The sequence below is a fragment of the Aethina tumida genome, chromosome 1 (genome assembly GCF_024364675.1).
Source record: "Aethina tumida isolate Nest 87 chromosome 1, icAetTumi1.1, whole genome shotgun sequence".
Classification (NCBI taxonomy): Eukaryota; Metazoa; Arthropoda; class Insecta; order Coleoptera; family Nitidulidae; genus Aethina; species Aethina tumida.
The window spans coordinates 13060155-13081819 of NC_065435.1; the positions used below are offsets into that span (position 1 = coordinate 13060155).

The 21665-nt window shown below is 33.5% G+C and overlaps 1 protein-coding gene across 1 annotated transcript in view; it reads left to right on the forward strand.

The window, feature by feature from the left end:
• The window catches only part of LOC109598071 (atrial natriuretic peptide-converting enzyme), a 39775-nt gene extending 20789 nt beyond the window's left edge, over positions 1–18986 (forward strand). Inside the window, exons 5-14 of the mRNA XM_049970411.1 lie at positions 192–530; positions 797–949; positions 5747–5962; positions 6051–6192; positions 6691–6866; positions 10856–11045; positions 11109–11262; positions 12579–12702; positions 13848–13990; positions 17780–18986. Coding sequence (XP_049826368.1) covers positions 192–530; positions 797–949; positions 5747–5962; positions 6051–6192; positions 6691–6866; positions 10856–11045; positions 11109–11262; positions 12579–12702; positions 13848–13990; positions 17780–17953 — 1811 coding nt within the window. The 3' untranslated portion in view covers positions 17954–18986. The remainder of the gene's footprint in view (positions 1–191; positions 531–796; positions 950–5746; positions 5963–6050; positions 6193–6690; positions 6867–10855; positions 11046–11108; positions 11263–12578; positions 12703–13847; positions 13991–17779) is intronic.
• The last annotated feature ends 2679 nt before the right edge of the window (positions 18987–21665 follow it).

Sequence of the window (21665 nt, forward strand, 5' to 3'; positions counted from 1 at the left end):
AATAAAAAGTCCAATTTTATACAAATAAAGTTTGAAATTGTTCAATATTTCATCTGAAACTAAAACAAATAATTTAATGTAATCACAAAATGTGTTGAGTCAATCTAATGACACCTAATCAATCAATTCCGAAGCTTCGAAACGCGACGTCATATTTTTTCTTTACGCTCCCTAAAAACCGTGACTTCCAGCCTACCCCACGAACGTAACAATAGTGAACACAACGGTCATCAACGTCACTACGCCCCCGATGCGAATTGAACGGTATAACGTGAACCCGGCGCCGGGCATATGTCTGCCGGTGATCGTGAACTTCTGCCAGGATCACAAAGTTCCGTACAACTTCACCGTATACCCGAACTACATGGGACATTTCGGACAGCGGGACGCACAGCAGGAATTGGAGTCGTACGACGCCGTTGTCGATGTCAGATGCTACGAATTGGCCGCCCTGTTCCTCTGCTCCCTGTTCGTCCCGAAGTGCGGACCCTCCGGCGTGGTAGTCCGTCCTTGCAGGAGCCTGTGCGAAGGTGAGCCCGCCCCCCCTTCACCGGCCCCATCCACCTACCATTGCCAGACACACAAAGGCCAGGATAGTTCAAACACATAAAACACACAAGAACTTTATTTTGTTCAGTTCCAGCTTTCATCATTATATCACACGGTTTACTAACCCCGCCGGAACGCAATCAATAGTCGGAATTGTCCATGGGACAACTAAAAAATACATCTAACACTTTTCATTAAAATCAACTTTTTTTTGGTGGGTATGAAGATGAGTTTCGTGTGTTTCCAGAGACGAAGAAGCGTTGCGGCTTTTTCCTGGACGTTTTCGGGCTGTCCCTTCCCGATTATCTGGACTGCGAGCTGTTTCCTGAGTCGAGCGACCCCAACGAGTGTGTGGGACACGAGGAGGTGCAGGCTGAAAAACTGAAAGCCCTCACACCTGGTGAGTTTCGTTTCCGAATGGGATCGCATGATCTGTGCTTGTGGCGTGTGGGGGGAATAAAATTACACAACTTAGTTGACGCAGGGAAGTTTGTTACCTCAAGATAAACGGTCTGGTTGTGAAATTGGCCAAACGATGAGTCATGTTTGTGAATATTCACCCCCAGAAACTTCGTAGAGCACTAAATCACCATCAAAGTTGAATTTGTACGACTGGGGATTTATTTTTTAAAATCCGGCCCGTCATTTGTCTAGACCTGAGTTGGAAATTTGAGAAGTTCCAACGTTCAAAATGGGGAAAAAACTATTTAAGCTCTCATAATTTTCGACCCTTTTAAATGAGGTCAGGAAAGTTTGGGCCCCAGAAACCGCGTTTAACATATTATAAATTATTTACCAACTTTCCTAATAATGTTTTAGTTAATTAAACCGAATTCTTTCGGACTACTTGGAATGCTTCCCTAATACCGAACGAATCAAAGGGACGGAAACTCCGGCACGGCCCTCACACACAATTTACGTAAACTTCTGCACCGCGATTTATTCGAGTATCTACCAGATTTCTTTAAAACCATCGCGATCACATGCAATTCATAAATTCAATCCTCTCCGGCAAGGCGTACAAAAGATGGTGATTGAGCAACGTTTAAAGGATTTCCTTAGATTATATTAGATATTTATTGGAGCATTTGCTTAAAAATGTATTGGTATCGTAAAAATATAAGGAAATTGAGACCCCATCTATCAAGAGATTTATTAAATATTCGGAGAAACTGCGAGAACTCTCAAATATATACGACCGGAAATTCATCAATCACGTAAGAAATATGGTTGATACAGCAGCATCATTTTGTGACTAACACACTTTTTCTCCTAGAGTAGGTGAATAAAATACATAATGTGGAATAATTTTGTTCAGTTCCGAGATTTAGTAACTTAAATCGGTGTTAATAATCCAGAAAAACCTGATCAGCAAAACTTAGCTTAAGACTAAAAACAACGTCGTGTTAATTAAATTAGTTAGACGACAACTCAGTAAATAATAAATATTAATTGTTTACGAATATTCCTCATGTTTACTATTCCAAATAAATTCATGAGATGCCTCTGACTTGTCCATAGTATTCAAGGAATTCAACATCATGGAGACTTTAAACATGAATACATGAATACCATAATGAGGTCATTAACTCTTTTAACTTTTAAATTACCTGACGCACTCAACGCTCCAAACTTTACAACTCACTTCATTTTTTTAAGGTGAAATAATAGTGCAATTTTTTTATTTATTTAGGTTACCTAACTCGGTTGTTTAAGTGGCGTTGCGCCGAGACGTTCTGATTTCATAATTCCACTTGAACATGTGAACTTCTGGCATGCAAAACTTGGAAATCCCCCGTCTTGTTTATTTTGGGGGTGAACTAAATTAAATCCAGTTTAATTCATTTTCATCAAGTTACCTAGTTATATCGTGGAACAATTAGGGACGAGTTACTTACTCTATTAATTTTGATGTTCACTCTGTGGTTTCTTTGATAGTTCAATTTTGTATCGTCGAGCACAATATATTGTATACAATCCACAGCAAATATCAATTCGCACTAAAATGGCTTTGTTGAGTTGATAAACTATTGACGTAAGTCCCAGTGTTATCCGACGGTTTTAGCCTTTATTAAATTTAAACTCCGATGCTGCAAATCCGTTTTACTGTTTCCCTGCTGAAGCCATTATTTTATTTAAAGAATTAGTGGACGGTAAGTGGCAAAATTAGACATTTTGTTCTTAATTTGATTTGTATTTTAAGTCAATTTGCCAAATGAAGAGGAACTTTTATTATAGAGAGCCAGTTAATAAAATTTCAATAATGAATAAGTTGTCTAATGAAGATACTTGAATTCCTTTTATTTATTTCAAGTATCAGTATACAGTTAATGCTAAATTAAACATACTGTTTTCTATTAAAATTCAGTTTGTCAAAGAAAGAAGAAGTTTACCATGATAATTAACGGTCCAGTAAAGTTAACTTAAATGTTCATTTTATTTCTATTAAAAATCAGTTTGTCAAAGAAAGAAGAGAAGAAAACAAAATTTATTATAAAACAACAGTCAATTAATAATATATCTTACCATGATAATTAACTATCCAATAATAGATAGATAATTTATCTTCAATATTTTATTTAAAAAATTAGTGTACAGAAAATGCCAAATTAGACATTTTGTTCATTTTATTTCCATTAAAAATCAATTTGCCAAAGAAAGAAGACAATTTATTATAAAAAGCAGTCTGTTAATAATTTGCCTTACCATGATAATTAACTGTCCAATAAAAATAATTTAACTTCAATATTTTATTTCAAAAATTTGTGTACATAGAATTAGACATTTTGTCCTTCATTTTATTTCTATTAAAAATCAGTTTGTCAATGAAAGAAGATAATTTATTATAAAAAGCAGTCTGTTAATAATTTACCTTACCATGATAATAAACTGTTCAATAAAGATACTTTAACTTCAATATTTTATTTAAAAAATTATGTATGTACAGATAATGCCAAATTAGACATTTTATTCTTCATTTTATTTCTATTAAAAATCTGGTTTCCAAAGAACTTCAATATCTTATTTCAAAAATTAGTGTACTGAAAATGTCAAATTAGATATTTTGTTCTTTATTTTATTTCTATTATGTTTGCCAAAATAAGAAGATAATTTACTATAAAAAGCAGTCTTATAATAATATGCCTTAATATGATAATAAATTGTCCAATTAAAATGATTTAACTCCAATATTTTCTTTCAAAAATTAGTGTACAGAAAATGCCAAATTAGATATTTGGTTCTTTATTTTATTTCTATTGTAAATATTTACCAAAAGAAGAAAATAATTTAATATAAGAAGCAGTCAGTTAATAATATGCCTTATCATGATAATAAACTGTCCAATAAAGCTAATTTAACTCCAATATTTTATTTCTAAAATTAATGTACAGAAAATGCCAAATTAGAAATTTCGTTCTTCATTTTATTTCTATTATAAATGTTTACCAAAGAAAGAAAATAATTTAATATAAGAAGCAGTCAGTTAATAATATGCCTTACCATGATAATAAACTGTCCAATAAAGCTAATTTAACTCCAATATTTTATTTCAAAAATTAATATACAGAAAATGCCAAATTAAACATTTTGATCTTCATTTTATTTCTATTAAAAATCAGTTTGTCAGTGAAAGAAGATAATTTACTATATAAAGCAGTCTTATAATAATATGACTTTCTATGATAATAAAGTGTCCAATTAAAATCGTTTAACTCCAATATTTTATTTTAAAAATTAGTGTACAGAAAATGCAAAATTAGATATTTCGTTCTTCATTTTATTTCTATATAAATGTTTACCAAAGGAAGAAAATAATTTAATAAAGAAGCAATCAGTTAATAATATGCATTACCATGATAATAAACTGTCCAATAAAGATAATTTAACTCCAATATTTTATTTCAAAAATTAATGTACAGGAAATGCCAAATTAGACATTTTGATTTTCATTTTATTTCTATTAATAAACAGTTTGACAAAGAAAGAAGATAATTTACTATAAAAAGCAGTCTTATAATAATATGTCTTACTATGAAAATAAACTGTCCAATAAAAATCATTTAACTCCAATATTTTATTTCAAAAATTAGTGTACAGAAAATGCGAAATCAGATATTTCGTTCTTCAGTTTATTTCAATTATAAATGTTTACCAAAGGAAGAAAATAATTTTATAAAGAAGCAGCCTGTTAATAATACGCCTTACCATGATAATAATCTGTCCAATAAAGATAATTTATCTCCAAAATTTTATTTCAAAAATTAATGTACAGAAAATGCCAAATTAGACATTTTGATCTTCATTTTATTTCTATTAATAAACAGTTTGACAAAGAAAGAAGATAATTTACTATAAAAAACAGTTTTATAATAATATGCCTTACTATGAAAATAAACTGTCCAATAAAAATCATTTAACTTCCATATTTTATTTCAAAAATTAGTGCACAGAAAGAAAATGCCAAATTAGATATTTCGTTCTTCATTTTATTTCTATTATAAATGTTTGCCAAAGGAAGAAGATAATTAAATATGAAAATCAGTCAGTTAATAATGATAATAAACATTGCAATAAAGATAATTTTACTGCAATATTTTATTTTAAAAATTATTGTACATAAAATGCAAAATTAGACATTTTATTCTCCATTTTATTTCTATTAAAAATCAATTTGCCAATGAAAGAAGATAATAGACATTCATTTAATTAAGTTTAATTTCTAAATGAAAAATGTAATTTATTACTCAAATATTTTAAATAGAATATTAGTGTTCAATAAATACCAAGATAAACATTTTATTCTTTTAATTTGCCAAATAAAGAAGAAATAGAGTAATCATGATGAATAAATTGTCTAACAAAGTAACTTTTACAAAAAAATTCTTTGTAATAAATGTTTGTTTCAAACGAAATGTATGTATTACCTCAAAGACGAAATGAGGAACAGTGCTAAAAGGTTTCCTATTAACACGCTTAGCTCCACAATCCACATTTAATGCAACAATAGATTAATCTATAGAACCTAATCCCCTCAATCTATAGAATAATCCATTCAATTGCCGACGAGTTGCCACACTTGAATTAGCGGACCAAGCCATTTAATCTTAATAAACAAATTAACACAAATGCGTTAACCCTTCGTGTTATTTTTACCAGGATGAATCTATTAAAAGAAATATTATTTATAATTTTTTAGTATGCCCAACTGGTTTTCAATGCGACTCGAAACGTTGTATCCCGAAAGACTGGCAATGCGACGGCTACGTGGACTGTAAAGATCAATCAGACGAACTTAACTGTAACAAATGCGGCACGGGTATGATACACTGTGGGGCTAATAAATGCATAACGCAGGAACACATGTGCGACGGAAAAGTCGATTGTCCGTGGGGCCAGGACGAACGCAACTGTTGTAAGTAGAAAAGTTTATCGCGACGACCGTGAACAACGTGGAGGCCGTTTGTTAAGTAAGGACATATTATTGTAATTGATGATTTCAGTGCGCTTAAGTGAAAGAAATGGCGACGAAGGTAAGGGACAATTGGAAGTATATCGACCAGATCAAGAGAAATGGGTACCAGCATGCGTGGCACACTGGGATGAGAAATCGGCTAAGGATATATGCTCCCGCCTTGGATACTCGTAAGTAAACACATTTTTTATCCGCCCAAATACACTGTGAGGCTTATGTTTTATTTTTTTTTTTTTTTGCCCTCGCTTAATTTTCATTTAAAGTTTTTCGAACTCTTTTCATTTGTTTGCGTACTAACTTTGTATTATTATATATAGTGAGTCAGTTTTTGAACCCCAAATTCGTCTTCTTGAAGAGAGAGTTTGTACGTCTAATCTGATAGCCCGGATAATCCGGGGAAGATTATTGGCTAAATCCATCAGCAGTATATTTAGGGACGGCTAAGGATTACATATTACATAATATATTCCACATTAAGCTTGATCTTATTAATCAGTTTCCTGCTCCACATGTTACACAACCGGGGAATACGAATCACAGTTTATATTTCTCCAATGTTCGACGTGATCACAACAATGGCATTAAATGATAAATCTCCTCATATAATTTCGTAATCCCCGTAATTTACGGCGCAATCCTACAATCGTTGGGTGTCACATTTTTTACAGCCACGCAAATACAAGCAGCCTGCTGAACGGCAGGGATATCTCGTCCCCGCCCATCCACGAGACCACGACACTCTGGAGGATGAACCAGAACAAACCTCCAAAAAATCTGATTAGGGAGCTGGGCTCGTGCAACGGGACTACTTATCCAACTGTTAAACTTTCTTGCATCAACTATGGTAAGTTGTGTGTTTGTTGTGGGGGGTACAATGGGAGGTCATACAAAAATCTATTGTACGGTGAAATATGAAATTTACATGCAAATTCTCTGAAACATTATTGTGTTCGAATGTAAACTTAATTTTGCTTAATATACAGTAGTAAGGGTTGCGACCCTTTTAGTCCTTGCCCCGAGCAAAACTTGTAGGATACGCAGAATGGCCAGCAAATTTCAAATGGAATATTCTAAGGTGTTACTGAATTAGCCACTAATATTCACGCTGGTGTACGAACGAATATTCATTTTAAATTTCTCAGGAAACAAATTAATACTAATAATGTGCGTCTTGTTAAGTGGATAATTTGAATTTCCAGTTCATTCTTAATTTATCTTTTGTTTACCACGGTAATATACCTGAAAGAAGACTTTCTTCTGAAGATTTTACCATTTTGGAACATGGCAACAAGTTGCCCAAATATACAATGTCTCACATAGTGTTTGGAATCGTTATTGGCAAACTGATAATACCAATATATGACATGGTGGTGGTTGACAAAGAGCTACGACCAGAAGACACAACCGTTTTCTGATTACTGCTGGAAGAAATGGTACATTCTCTACATCCAGGCTTCGTGCAGACTTTGGAATCACTGCAAGTCTATCTACCATCAGAAGAAAGTTGCATGAAACTAGTCATAGAGCCAGAAGACGTTTCTGACAGTCTCTGTTAAACAGGGAGCATCAGGTTGCTCGCAGAGCAAGGTCCAAAGATCACCACCTATGGACTGCAGCTTAATGGCCTAATTATTTGGTCACAGATGAGTCTAGGTACACAGTATATCACTCTGATAGCTGTATTTGGACATGGCGTGAACGTGGTGAGATATATCATGAGCAAAACAAGGCTCCAACTGTTGCTTTTAAAACTGGTACTGTAACAGAGTGGGATGGAATTTCTTTAGACACACTCACAGAGTTGCTCATATTAATCTAAGAAACTAGGATTTCTCGACGATATCACGACTTGGTTATTCAACCAGTTATTCTTCCATTTGCTCAAGAATTTGGACCAGATTTAGTTTTTGTAGACGACAATGCCCAATCTCAACATGCAAGACATAAATCTGGGACTGCAAAATCATGACATTACTCAGGATGATGTGGCCCTCACGTTCACCAGACCGCAATCCAATTGAACACGTATGGCACCGTCTTCAAAGGCAAATTTACAACAAGCCTCGAAATTTGAAGGAGCTTGCTAATGCTCTTGGAGAAGAATGTGCAGCTGTAGATCAAGAATTTATTCGTTCACTAATTTTGAGTGTCTCAAACTGAAACTGGAAACTTGGAAGACTGAAAAATAAGCCGGTTAATATTCATTTTTTATGTTTTAATTAATTTTGTTTTATTAATTTCTGCTGATATAAATTTAAAAGTTTTGGTGCAATTTTATCTTTGTATTATTGAAATAATTCAAATTATCCGTTTCAAAAGACGGTGCAGTGTACTTATAATTCGTCAAAAAAGCTCCAGAGATAGTAAATTGAAAATGGCCACCACCAGAACTCATCCTTTGTAATTTATTATTCCTCCCGATACGTAAGTAGAAAAATGCAAATCAGCCATGGACGAGTGAAGATAAAAGTATTTATACTTTTGAAAAATGCCATGCATTAACTTGACGATGTTTAAGATTCTAAAGAGGTTTTATTCGGTAGGTATGCAGATTACTAGATGTCATAAACATAATGCTGAATAAAATTAACAACCCTTCCTTAAATAGTACTTTAAACACCGGCAATGTTGAGTGATAGAATTTTAAATTGCTTTCCTACATGGCTTATAATTGTCTTAAATAAGTGCGACATTTAAATTTAACACTCAATGTATTTTATTCAATTATTTTAAATGTGCAGCTAATGAAGGGGTTGTCAACTCGAATGCACTTTACAAAAAGGATTCGCGAAACAATAAACCAAGAATTCAACCAACCATTTAAGTTAAAAAGCTCTATTTTATGTTGAAGTATTTCTAACCGTAACAACGAAAAAATATAAAAGGACTGAAAATTCCCTTCAGGAAAATATCTGTTTCGTGTAAGTGCTGATTGGTAATTAGGGAAAATTGTTTTTGCATTTTTCCTAATAATATAAATGGTATTTTATTTTGACTAAATTCATTTTCATCTTTGTGTGTCACGTCAATAATTAAGGACGCATGTTTCGACTGGTTGGTTTAGAAATTTGTGTACTGAATAATTCAAGATATTTTAATAATATTACCCCATACACACGTTTAAATGTACCATTCCATCTCGTATCCTCAATTCCCCAAATACTCAAACACTTTTCTCCTACCTAGAATTTAAATTATAAACTGTTCAGGTATAACATATGTTTCAGAGAATTTGTAAATCAAGCAAGTTTAAATATTCCAAATGTGGCTTTGATATCAGATACCAGGAAAAGTAAGTTACGGCTTTAATGCTCAACTTTAAATTAACATAACTTTCTTTAGAATAAACTTTGATAGTAATAATTTTTTGGCAACTCCAGCTATGATCTCCTTCTTAGAACTACACCGTTTATTATGTAAAAAAAATTAAACAATGGCAAAAATAATTAATATGCACATGGAAAACTTCCAATTTAACGTTCTGAAGCTTCCTTTGAGCCTCTAATCCGATTTGTGGTCTTATATTGTCTTTAAGAAGCGAACATCTCGTCTGTTGACTAAAGAAACTTTTACATGAAGTTAAGAAGTAGAGATTTGCATTGATCTTTTGGTGCCTAGGTAAGTAGTTAATATGTAGTCTTTCATGAAGACATCAAAATCTCTCTTGGTTTAGGATTGCTGGAAGTACCAACTTCAGCACTGAATTGAGAATTGTTGTAGTCAACCCATTTTTCTTCTCATGTAACAATACAATCAATTTATGAATTTAACCTCACTTTATGTGGAACTCATTTGTCCAACTTTTTAATAAAATTCATTGAATGAAGGTACTTTCTAATGGTCGAATATTCTCAGTTTTCTGACTAACTTATTTCCAAGCATATTGCATGAGGATTTTGCGATAGATGATGTTTAATTTCTTCGTTGTTCCTCTTCAATGCATTTATTCCCAAATTTACACTGTTGGAACCAATCTCCATCACTTACAACATCTTCTCCAAACTCATAAAGCACATTTACATAATTTCATGTTTTAAATTCAAGATAAGAACAATAAAAAGTTTTAAAAAGTAGTCTTGCATTGTCATTAGGAAGCAAACATCTCATCTGTTGACTAAAGAAACCTTTCTTTGAGTTTTACATGAAATTGGTCAATTTATGAGAAGTAGAGAATCGCATTGATCTTTTGGTACCTTGGTTAATACGTATAAATCCACATGTAAGTCCATCATGAAGACATCAAAATCTTTCTTGGTTTAGGGTTGCTGGAAGTACCAACTTCAACACATTGTCCAGACTGGCGAGAGTTGTAGTCAACCCACTTTTCTTCTCAAGTAACAATACAATCAATAAAGACTCATTTATGTTGAATTCAATGAGAGAAATGAATTTAACCTCACTTTATGTGGAATACTAATGGTTTAATCTTCTCACTTTTATGACTAACCTATTTCCAAACATATTGCACGAGAATTTTGCTTAATTTCTTCATTGGTACAAGTTTCAGGACGATCTTAAATTTGTTGCTCTTCAGTGCATATATTGCCAATTTTACTCTGATGGAACCACTTACACTTACCGCATCTTCTCCAAACTCATTTGCACGATTTAATGTTTTAAATTCAAGTTAAGAAACAATAAAAAGCTCAGTTACAAGGAGCTTAAAAAGCTTTCAAATAAACTCCCAACATAAAAATTTATTGATTCATAAATCATGAACAAAAACGTAGACCACTTTTTCCGGTATCCAATAATTAAATTTCGCCACCGCGGAAAAGAAATGTTTATTATTTTATATAAAGTTTGAAAAATGAATTTAACCTCTCCGCTCAGTCTGCGGGAAAGTTCGCAAAAGTTACTCGGAAAAGAAACGAACGGTCCGCATAGTTGGCGGCGTTGCATCCAAGCCGGGAGACTGGCCGTTCCTCGCTGCCCTTCTCGGTGGTCCCGAGGAGATATTCTACTGTGCCGGAGTATTGATCGCCGATCAGTGGGTACTCACCGCATCGCACTGTGTCGGAAAGTAAGGTCCAAGTCTTAACCTTCACCTGCGACAAGTACTAAGGTTTGTTTTGTTCGAATCCAGCCATTCTGACGTGTCCGGTTGGAAGATACAGCTGGGAATAACCAGAAGGCATTCGCATGCGTTTTACGGGCAGAAGATGAGGGTGAAGAGGGTGGTACCGCATCCCATGTACAACCTGGGAGTCGCACACGACAATGACATAGCTCTGTTTCAGGTGAGTGTTGTCGTTTAGTTTATTTTCCTGAAAGTCTCAGACGTTGTGTTAAAATTGAAGTGAATGAAATAAAGTTATTATATTTTATTGAATATTACCATAGATAACAATCCATTTCGAATTTATGAAATATACAGGACCAGTCTGAGCCTTCCTGTTAATTTCCCGGATTCCATTTGGGTGTATTAACAAAATCGTTGTATCTTATTTGGGTGGTGAATATTTCATTATAAATATCATTCGTATTAGTATTACAGACGCAGTGTAGAATAAATGCGATAGGAATATTATTTTGTATTTGGCAGCTTTATACAGAATTCCTTCGTGTCAGTGATAAATGAATTGGGGAAAAATCAATTACATTTTTAGGGTCTCTTTATTGCCGTGCCCAACCGCGCATATTGTAAACATTGGAATAAGTAACAGATTTTCCGACTTTTCTCGCCTACAATAACAAGAATAGAATATTTCAACTCCATAACATACTGTATTGGCCTTAATACGTGGAATAATTTAAGTTGATACAGACTCCCATTCTTATATTCGTTATTAAACGAATTATTAGAGCCGTTTGAAAAGTGTGTGACAAATAAAGTGGTTCTGGGCAAAGTTCCTTAACAATAAAGAATTTAATTTCTCTTTCATCATAATTAAAGAGGTAAGAAACAAAGAAAACAAAGAGAAGTGTAGTTTATGTCACCGTGAGCTTATTTTTAATTAGTCCTTTAAAGTTTCCTTGCATTTTCATGAATAGCCATGGAAAACGTTACATTAGTTATTTTTACTGTAAACAGAGCAGGGATAATACCTTAAAATTACACAAAGAGACTAACTACTAGCTGAATCCATTAATTTTCTAGAACTAATTGAGCGGGATTAGAACGCAAACAAAATTTGTGAAACGGTCGTAGACTGTGTTGACGCATGTTTTGCATAAAGTGGTAAGATCGTACGGAGCTTCAGTTAACATCGGAAAATTATTTAAAAGCTCCGATCATCCGAGAGATTTGGACCCACACCATTCCGGGAAAATATTTACGTCGAACTCATCCTCCGGTTTCAAATCAATTTTTCCACTCAATTTCATAATCCACTCGTACGTCTGAACGACCAAAGAACAAGCCACTCAAAACCGGTTTTATGTAAAAAAAAAAAATTGATAGCCCCCTAAGTAAATTAATTTATCGAGAAACGAATTCGATTTAATTTCGCTGACAACGCCTCGAACTGGTGCGATTTGATTTAAAATCGGAGTATCGGTTTTTCCGGGGTTTGATGGCGTCGCCTGACGTGGCACGTGTGTTGTTATGTTTCAGCTATCTTCGAGGGTGTCTTTCCACGAGCTCCTATTGCCTGTTTGTCTTCCACCAGCGCATAAACAACTCCATCCCGGTACTGTGTGCACGGTAATAGGATGGGGCAAGAAGGAGGACACCGGAGGTGAGCAGGACCGCATTAAACTATTTTAAAACTAAAAATCCTTCCTTGTCCTTGCTTTGTCTAATCCACATTGTTTTATTTATTTAAATCGAGTAAACGTGGCAAAATGTTGGATAATTTTCCTCCCTGCGGGACGTCAATGGGATTTTCCCTTTTAATTTGGCTGGGTGGTGATACGAAAAAATGTTTATTGAGCTACTCCTGCATATTCGGCGGCTATATTTAACCACCACCCCTCCTAAGAGAAAGTTTACACTGTTTCCGAATATTCGTCAGTTTCTCTTTGAAGTCCTTCCTCGGTTGGGCTAAGCCCGGCCCTTGAGGTAAGTGAAAAGGGATTACCGAAAAAAGTAAAGACGAACACAAACGTAGCGTTTACTCTCAATTAACTAAAGCGAGGAATTAATAACTACAGAACTCCCTTCGGATACCTAAGAAGACAGATAAAAATCTTTTCACGAAAAGCCTCAATATAAATCAACTGTTTTTCATCTTTCCATTTAACTTTATCCAACATGCATATAATTTGGGATTCATTTTATACCCTTATACGGTTTAATAACCGGCCTCGGGGTTAAATAATTTTGCTTTATGTCCCAATTACTTTCCCTCACAGTCCCCTTATTGGTGGACCAAATTTTTTAAACAGTAAGTAAGTACAACGTTTTATTTTATAATTTTCAATCTTCGTCAGCATTTTTAAGTTCTGATTAAAAGAGGGAAGAGAGATAATCCAGATCATAATCTCCTTAAGGAGTCTGAATAAACAATAAATTCGAAATTGGACGAAGTGTCGTTGTCCTCTCTAGGTGTTTAACTTAAGAACACATCTTGCCATTAAACGTTGAACGGACCCTCGAAAAATCAATTCCGAAATTATTGGTACACCAGTAGATTATCTGATGTGTATTTAAATGCTAAACGGTTTTCAAAGGACATCCACTCGATTAACCAAATTGAATACTTTCCCTTCCTCCTGTATATTCCAATTCCTGACATCCTGAAATCCAATTAAAATAACCCAGTGCCTTCCCCAATCTAATTTCCAGTCCGCATTCTTAAAACACAGCATCCGAACCACCTCACCACCCACCCCCCGCCGTTTTAATGACAGTTAAAATGAGGAGTGGACTTTTCTATTGCAGTGTCAGAGTACGAGCCAGAAATCAACGAAGTCGAGGTGCCGATTTTAAATCGGGATTTATGCAACGCCTGGCTCAGGGAGTTGAACGTAACCGATGGCATGATATGTGCCGGGTACAAAGAGGGTGGGAAAGATGCATGTCAGGTGAGTTGGTTTTTTTACTATCCATTTATGCTTGCATGCAATACGGACATTAACTTTTATTCTCTTTTACGTTCGCGATGGCGGATTAGTGCCGGAAAATTTTAATGTGTTTGGTTCCATTATTGGGTCACAAAATTAAGACTACTGAAAACACGTACGTTGCGATAAAAAATAGTGTGTTCACCCTTGGGGGGCAATTAAGGGGTTACACACGCGTGTGTGTAACCCCTTAATTGCTCTTACGGTACAGCGGATCAATTTAAAGGGTTTTATTCAGAAAATTTTGCTACCTCTAGTTGTTGTGTATGGGGGATACATCAAGTCGGGTGAGGCAAACCGTTATCGTGCCGTCCATCCCTGTTTATATTTTCCGATATTGGACACTGGACCATTAACGCCTATTGATGGCCTTAGAACGCTATCTGCCATTGAAAACTCCTGGTTGATCAATCTGATAGTAAATATAACCAGTAAAAACCTTCCTTTATGTTTGGTATTTAATTGATCGTTTAGGTGTTGGTTTTTATCGATTCTGTGGCAACAAAGGGATTCCTCGCTTATTTAAAAATCGAAAATCTATTTATGTTATAAGAAACGTCACTCAATATTTTATTCGAAATTGTTTTCTTATTTTAAAGCTATCAATGCGCCTGGCGTAAACCTCAAACATCAGATAGATAATCCGACGTTTGAAAAGTTAAGATAGATTTGTCTGGCATTTTTCTACTCTATTTGAATTGGAAGACAAGCCTCAATACCTCACAAATACACCAGATTATTCACACTCCACAAGAAATGTATGCTTTCTGCAATATAAAATTTGCAGTTGATGTTCGTTCAAATTTAATACCAAATTTAATCTCTAACGTTAAATTTGGATGTTCTCTTGTCATTTGTTTAGTTTATCCTTCGACCATTTAAAATAATTTCTACTGTCTGTATTTTGAAGTGGATAATTTGAATATCCAACATTAAATAGACTTAAAAATATGTTTAATATATTTTATTTGACTATTGGCAGCTCTAGACAGTCAGTATTTTAAATTTATTTTAATGTTTTATATATTTAAAAGACATAAAAGTAAACAAAATTCCATTTCTTGTAAAATTTTTATTCCCAAAAATCGCATTTTGTGGATTTCAACACATTTTATTCGGTTCATTCTTAATTTACATGTTGTTTAACACTGTAAAATGCCTCAAAGAAGACTTTCTTCTGAAGATTTTGTCCTTATAATTACAATTCTGGAACAAATGGACAATCTGAGTCAACAAGTAGCCCAAATCTATAATATCTAACAAAATGTAATAAATCTTGTTTGGAATCATTATTGGTAAACTGGTAATACCAATATATGACATGGTGGTGGTTGACAAAGAGCTACGACCAGAAGACAGGACCGTTTTCTGATTACTTTTAGAAGAAATGGTACATTTTCTACATCCAGGCTTTGTGCAGACGTTGAATCACTGTAAGTCTGTCTACCATGTGAAGAAGGTTACATGAAGCTGGTCATAGAGCCAGAAGACGATTCTAACAGTCTCTGTTAAACAGGGAGCATCAGGTTACCCGCAAAGCAAGGTTCACCAATGGACTGCAGCTGAATGGCCTAATTGTTTGGTCACAGATGAGTCTAGATACACATATATATATCTGACGTTTGAAAAGTTAAGATAGATTTGTCTGGCATTTTTCTACTCTATTTGAATTGGAAGACAAGCCTCAATACCTCACAAATACACCAGATTATTCACACTCCACAAAAAAATGTATGCTTTCTGCAATATAAAAGTTGCAGTTGATATTCGTTCAGATTTAATACCAAATTTAATCTCTAAAGTTAAATTTGGATGTTCTCTTGTCATTTGTTTAGTTTATCTTTCGACCATTTAAAATAATTTCTACTGTCTGTATTTTGGAGTGGGTAATTTGAATATCCAACATTAAATAGACATATATATGTTTAATATATTTTATTTAACTATTGGCAGATCTAGACAGTCAGTATTTTAAATTTATTTTACTGTTTATATATTTAATAGGCATAAAAGTAAACTAAACTCCATTTCTTGTAAAATTTTTATTCCCAAAAAACGCATTTTGTGGATTTGAACACATTTTATTTGATTCATTCTTAATTTACATGTTGTTTAACATTGTAAAATACTCAAAGAAGACTTTCTTCTGAAGATTTTGTCCTTATAATTACAATTTTGGAACAAATGGACAATCTAAGTCAACAAGTAGGCCAAATCTATAATGTCTAACAAAGTGTAATAAATCTTGTTTGGTAAACTGGTGATACCAATATATGACGTGGTGGTGGTTGACAAAGAGCTACGACCAGAAGACAGGACCATTTTCTGATTACTTTTAGAAGAAATGGTACATTCTCTACATCCAGCCTTCGTTGCAGACGTTGGAATCACTGTAAGTCTGTCTATCATGAGAAGAAAGTTGCATGAAGCTGATCATAGAGCCAGAAGACGATTCTGACAGTCTCTGTTAAATAGGGAGCATCAGGTTTCCCGCAGAGCAAGATCCAAAGATGGCACCTATGGACTGCAGCTTAAAGGCCTAATTGTTTGGTCACAGATGATTCTAGGTACACAGTATATCACTCTGATAGCTGTATTTGGAAATGGCGTGAACGTGGTGAAAAATATCATGAGCAAAACATGGCTCCAACTGTTGCATTTGAAGCTGGTTCTATAACAGAGTGGGATAGAATTTCTTTAGACAGACTCACAGAGTTGCTCATATTAAACCAAGAAACTATGAATTCTCGACGGTATCACGACTTGGTTATCCAACCATTCTTCCATTTACTCAAGAATTTGGACCAGATTTAGTTTTTTTAGAAGACAATGTCCAATCTCACCATGCAAAATATAATTTGGGGCAGCAAAATCATGACATTAGTGAGGATGAAGTGGCCCTCACGTTCACCAGACTGTAATACAATTGACACATTCACATTCGATCATCAGCCTCAAAATTTGGAGGAGATTGAAGAATTTATTCGTTCACTAATTTTGAGTATGCTAAGAAGGTTGAAAGCTCATAATAGAACAATGAGGGACTGACCAAGTATTGACTGAAAAAATGTAATCGTTAATATTCCGGAATTTTTTAAACAATTTAAATTATCCACTTCAAAATAAATAATAACATAATTTTGAGTATAAGAACATCTCGATTAAAATAGACTAAATATTATGGTTGTTCAACTCTCAACTCCCAATCTCGATTTACAAAAAGCTTTCAACAACAATGTGACACACTTCTTTGATATAACATTCCAGTGTTGACCGTAAAATATCCGGATGTTAGCGGAAAATATGGGCCAGAAAACTTCAGCGCCGTCATATTGAAAATAACAAAAAGTCATTTAAAGTTGACCCAGTGTGTTATTCTTTCCCTATGAGGTCACAACTTTCTGATATAAATAAGCATTTGTGTCAGGTCCAATAAAGAAGTTTTCTATTTGCATGTCAGATTAAATAAATTTAAATCCGCCCACAGGAGGCAATCTATCTATTTTTACCAGTTTAGGACAGGTATATCTATATAACGTATATACATATAGTTTTTTTGTGTGCCCCGAGAGTATGCAGCAGTTAATTAAGCCCGTGGGTGTATTGAAACTTTTCTTATTATATCGATTAAGGGAAAGTTCGCTCCACACATTTGGGCGTTGTGGAAGGGAAATTAAAATGACCATTTTTGACACGCTTAATAGTTTTGCATGATCTGTTGAGTTTGATTTTTTGTTTGTTGTTAATTAGGGTGATTCCGGAGGTCCTCTATTGTGCCGGGACAAATCTGATTCAGATCGATGGTTTGTTGGGGGCATAGTGAGTTGGGGCATTAAATGTGCCCATCCCCATTTGCCCGGCGTTTACGCCTACGTCCCAAAATACATTCCCTGGATCCACCAGCAAATGAAGATATATGACTAAATCTTTTTAGAAGACAATAACTTAATCAATTATGTGACAATAAGTTAGGTCGTGCATTTTTTGTTTTACCAATACCCAACATGCATTTTTTGGGTACTGAAACAAGAAATGGACGAGGCATAAAAAAAAAGAATGAATGGTACAAATTATACAAGGTAAATCTGGTTTTCTAAGTCTTTTACATGAAAAGATTAGAAGTGTTAGTAGGACACGTATCATTTTTGTGTTGTTTGTGTAGCAGACATGTTCTGCCACAACTCAGCTACGCACAACCAGCCCAAATTCGACTTAACAAAATCGCACGACTCAACTAAAGCAAAGGGTGTGAACTGATGCGACTTGTTTCGTCGAATTTGTAGTTCTGCATAGTAGAAAAACTAACAAAAAATGGTCATCAGTAAAACCTTGTGATGTTCAAAATTACTAAAAATGCTTTGCCATTTTTGCTGAGAGTAGAACTGAACCTGGAGATGCAATGTCCTTGCAATTAGATTAAGCTGTTTTTGTCAGGTTTTCCACTGTGTGCTGGAAAAATTAGATTGATCCTATATAGTGATATATCGTGACAATTCACATAGTGTTCGAGCGGACCGCTGTTATATGTGATCTGTTTATACAACAATGATAAATTTTCTAGATTTTTTATATATTTAATGATTACATACCCATTATCGTGTTTAATATACATATCTACAATAAATGTTACAGATACACTTATAAAGTTATAAGTCGTGTAATAAAACGTTCAATTTCCCACATACAGTACTAAGTTTGATTAGACCCAAAACACGTCAATTTATGGACTCATTAATTGATGAAAAGTAATAACATTAGTCAGTTACTATGTGGTTAAAAAAAGGGGTGTGATTATTGTAAAACTTTTAACATTCTGGAAAACCTAAACAAACTAATAAAAGCGTCGGTGTGTACGAAAGAACAAACGCAATTCACTTATTTAAATTCTGCATACACCTCTGTTTCGTTCACCCCACGTTTGGTTTCGAGTTAACTATTTATCCCAACTTTAAATTGGTTTCACGCCGCCATCGGTCAAACATGTCTCTGTGACAGTTTGTGTTGTATTTAAGAAATTATCGTTATATTTAGTCAGAAGAACATATCGATTAGTTTTTGGTTTGGACAGATTTTACAGGGTGGCCTACGATGTTAAGTTCGGGCAACATCTCGGAAACTATTAATCATTTCAAAATAAAAGTGAAATTTGAAGGACATATTGGAATTTAAAGCTGTCACTTTAATGTTTTTCTACAAAATATTCCGGATATTTATAAATGAAATTATTTTTTATGAAAAATCACATTAAAAACTAAAAAAAGTTGTTAGAAACAAAAGTGACATATGTCAAAAATGTTTATTATTAATTATACCTTTAAATTTTTCATTTCAATCTGTGAAATTATTAAAGGAAAATATCTGGACGCCTTAAAAATCTTAACAGGTTGTAAAATATCATAACTACAGATGAATAAGAGAGATATATGATGTCAAAAATGATTATTATTGATTATACCTTTAAATTTTTTATTTCAACCTGTGAAATTATCAAAGGAAAATATTTAGACACTTTAAAAATATTAACAGGTTGTAAAGTATCGTAACTACAGATGAACAACAGAGATATATGATGTAAAAAATGATTATTATTAATTATCGCATTAAATTTTTCATTTCAACCTACGAGATTATTGAAGGAAAATATCTAGACACCTTAAAAGTCTAAACAAGTTGTAAAATAATGTAATTTCAGATAAACAACAGTGATAAAATGTCATTGCTGTTAACAACAGTGCCATATTATGTCAAAAATGATTATTATTAATTATGCCTTTACATTTTCCCATTCAACCAGTGAAATTATTAAAGAAAAATATCTAGACACCTTAAAGATCTTAACAGGTTGTTAAGTATCGTAACTACAGATGAACAACAGAGATATATGATGTCAAAAATGATTATTATTGATTACGCCTTTAAATTTTTCATTTCAACCTGTGAAATTATTAAAGGAAAGTATCTGGACTCCTTAAAAATCTGAACACCTTAAAAATCTTAACTGGTTGTAAAATATCGTAACTACAGATGAACAACAGAGATATATGGTGACAAAAATGATTATTATTGATTATGCCTTTAAAATTTTCATTTCAACCTGTGAAATTATTAAAAGAAAGTATCTAGACACCTTAAAGTCTAAAGAAGTAGTAAAATAACGTAATTTCAGATAAACAACAGTGATAAAAAGTCATTGCTGTTAACAACAGTGCCATATTATGTCAAAAATGATTATTATTAATTATGCCTTTAAATTTTTTCATTCAACAGTGAAATTATTAAAGGAAAATATCTAGACACCTTAAAGATCTTAACAGGTTGTAAAGTATCGTAACTACAGATGAAAAACAGTGATATATGATGTCAAAAATGATTATTATTAATTATGCCTTTAAATTTTTTCATTCAACAGTGAAATTATTAAAGGAAAATATCTAGACACCTTAAAGATCTTAACAGGTTGTAAAGTATCGTAACTACAGATGAAAAACAGTGATATATGATGTCAAAAATGATTATTATTGATTACGCCTTTATATTTTTCATTTCAAAAAGGTCCTTACTATTATCAACAATGTCATATTATGTCGAAAATAAGATAACAAGAAAAAGATCTACTCCATTCATTTTTCACATATATAATTCCTCTAAATGTTATTTTTATTCAACTAACCGTTTTCTAGGTATTGCCTTAACGCAATATTTTAGGTCACACTGTATTTTATTTTAAGCTGTATGTTGTTCTATTAAGTGTAATATCTGAAATATCACATTCATATTCAGAATAAATAACATATCGATCAACTTAAAATTAATAAAAAGTAAGCTGTTATTTAGAAAAAAGCAGCTTTTCAGCAAGAATAAGGACGTGATTTTAAAACATTCGTCGCGAAAAAGCTATAAACGACTTGGACCGCAGCCTCGGTGTATGGGGAATACATTTTCATTGACATAGCGGTGAAATTTGCTTATTTGAATTCCGCTGTTTCTTTAACCAAAAGTCTGGTTTTAAGTGACAGTTTAAATTGAATTCGACCCCCCTAGCCCCTCCTAAATCGGCCAACATATTTTTGTGTAACTGTATTATTAATAAAACGTCGTATCCGACAGCAATTTGAGTTAATACATTGATATTTGTTTCTGGATGTTTTTTCTTTAATTATTCTTCAGACAATAAAGGAGAATTGATTAGTCTGTTTATTTTGTAACGAAGATATCTATGAAAGCATTCTGTTAATATAACTATACACTATTTACTTGATTCTCTTCTTTTTGTCGTTGATGGTGAGCTAAGTACTGGTCTTTGCTATCTACCTCTCAAAAGTTGGAAAGAAATTGTCAATTTTGGAAGAAAAACAGTCAGATCTAGTTATCAAATTCTTCAAAATTCTTGCTGCAAAGGAAGAAAAGTGGAAATTAAACGGCACAAGATGAGGAGAAAAGGCTGACTGAGGTAGAGCTTCCAATTCAAGCTTGAAAAGCTTTTTCTCTACAACCAAAACAATGGGAGACTTTTGATCATAAAAACCAAAATTATCCAGAAACCCACCTGGAAGAGGCCTTATCCTTATAAGCCTCTAGCAATGTTTGATTAGTTTCCATGGCCAATCTTATCAAATGAGACAGTAAAATTATTAAT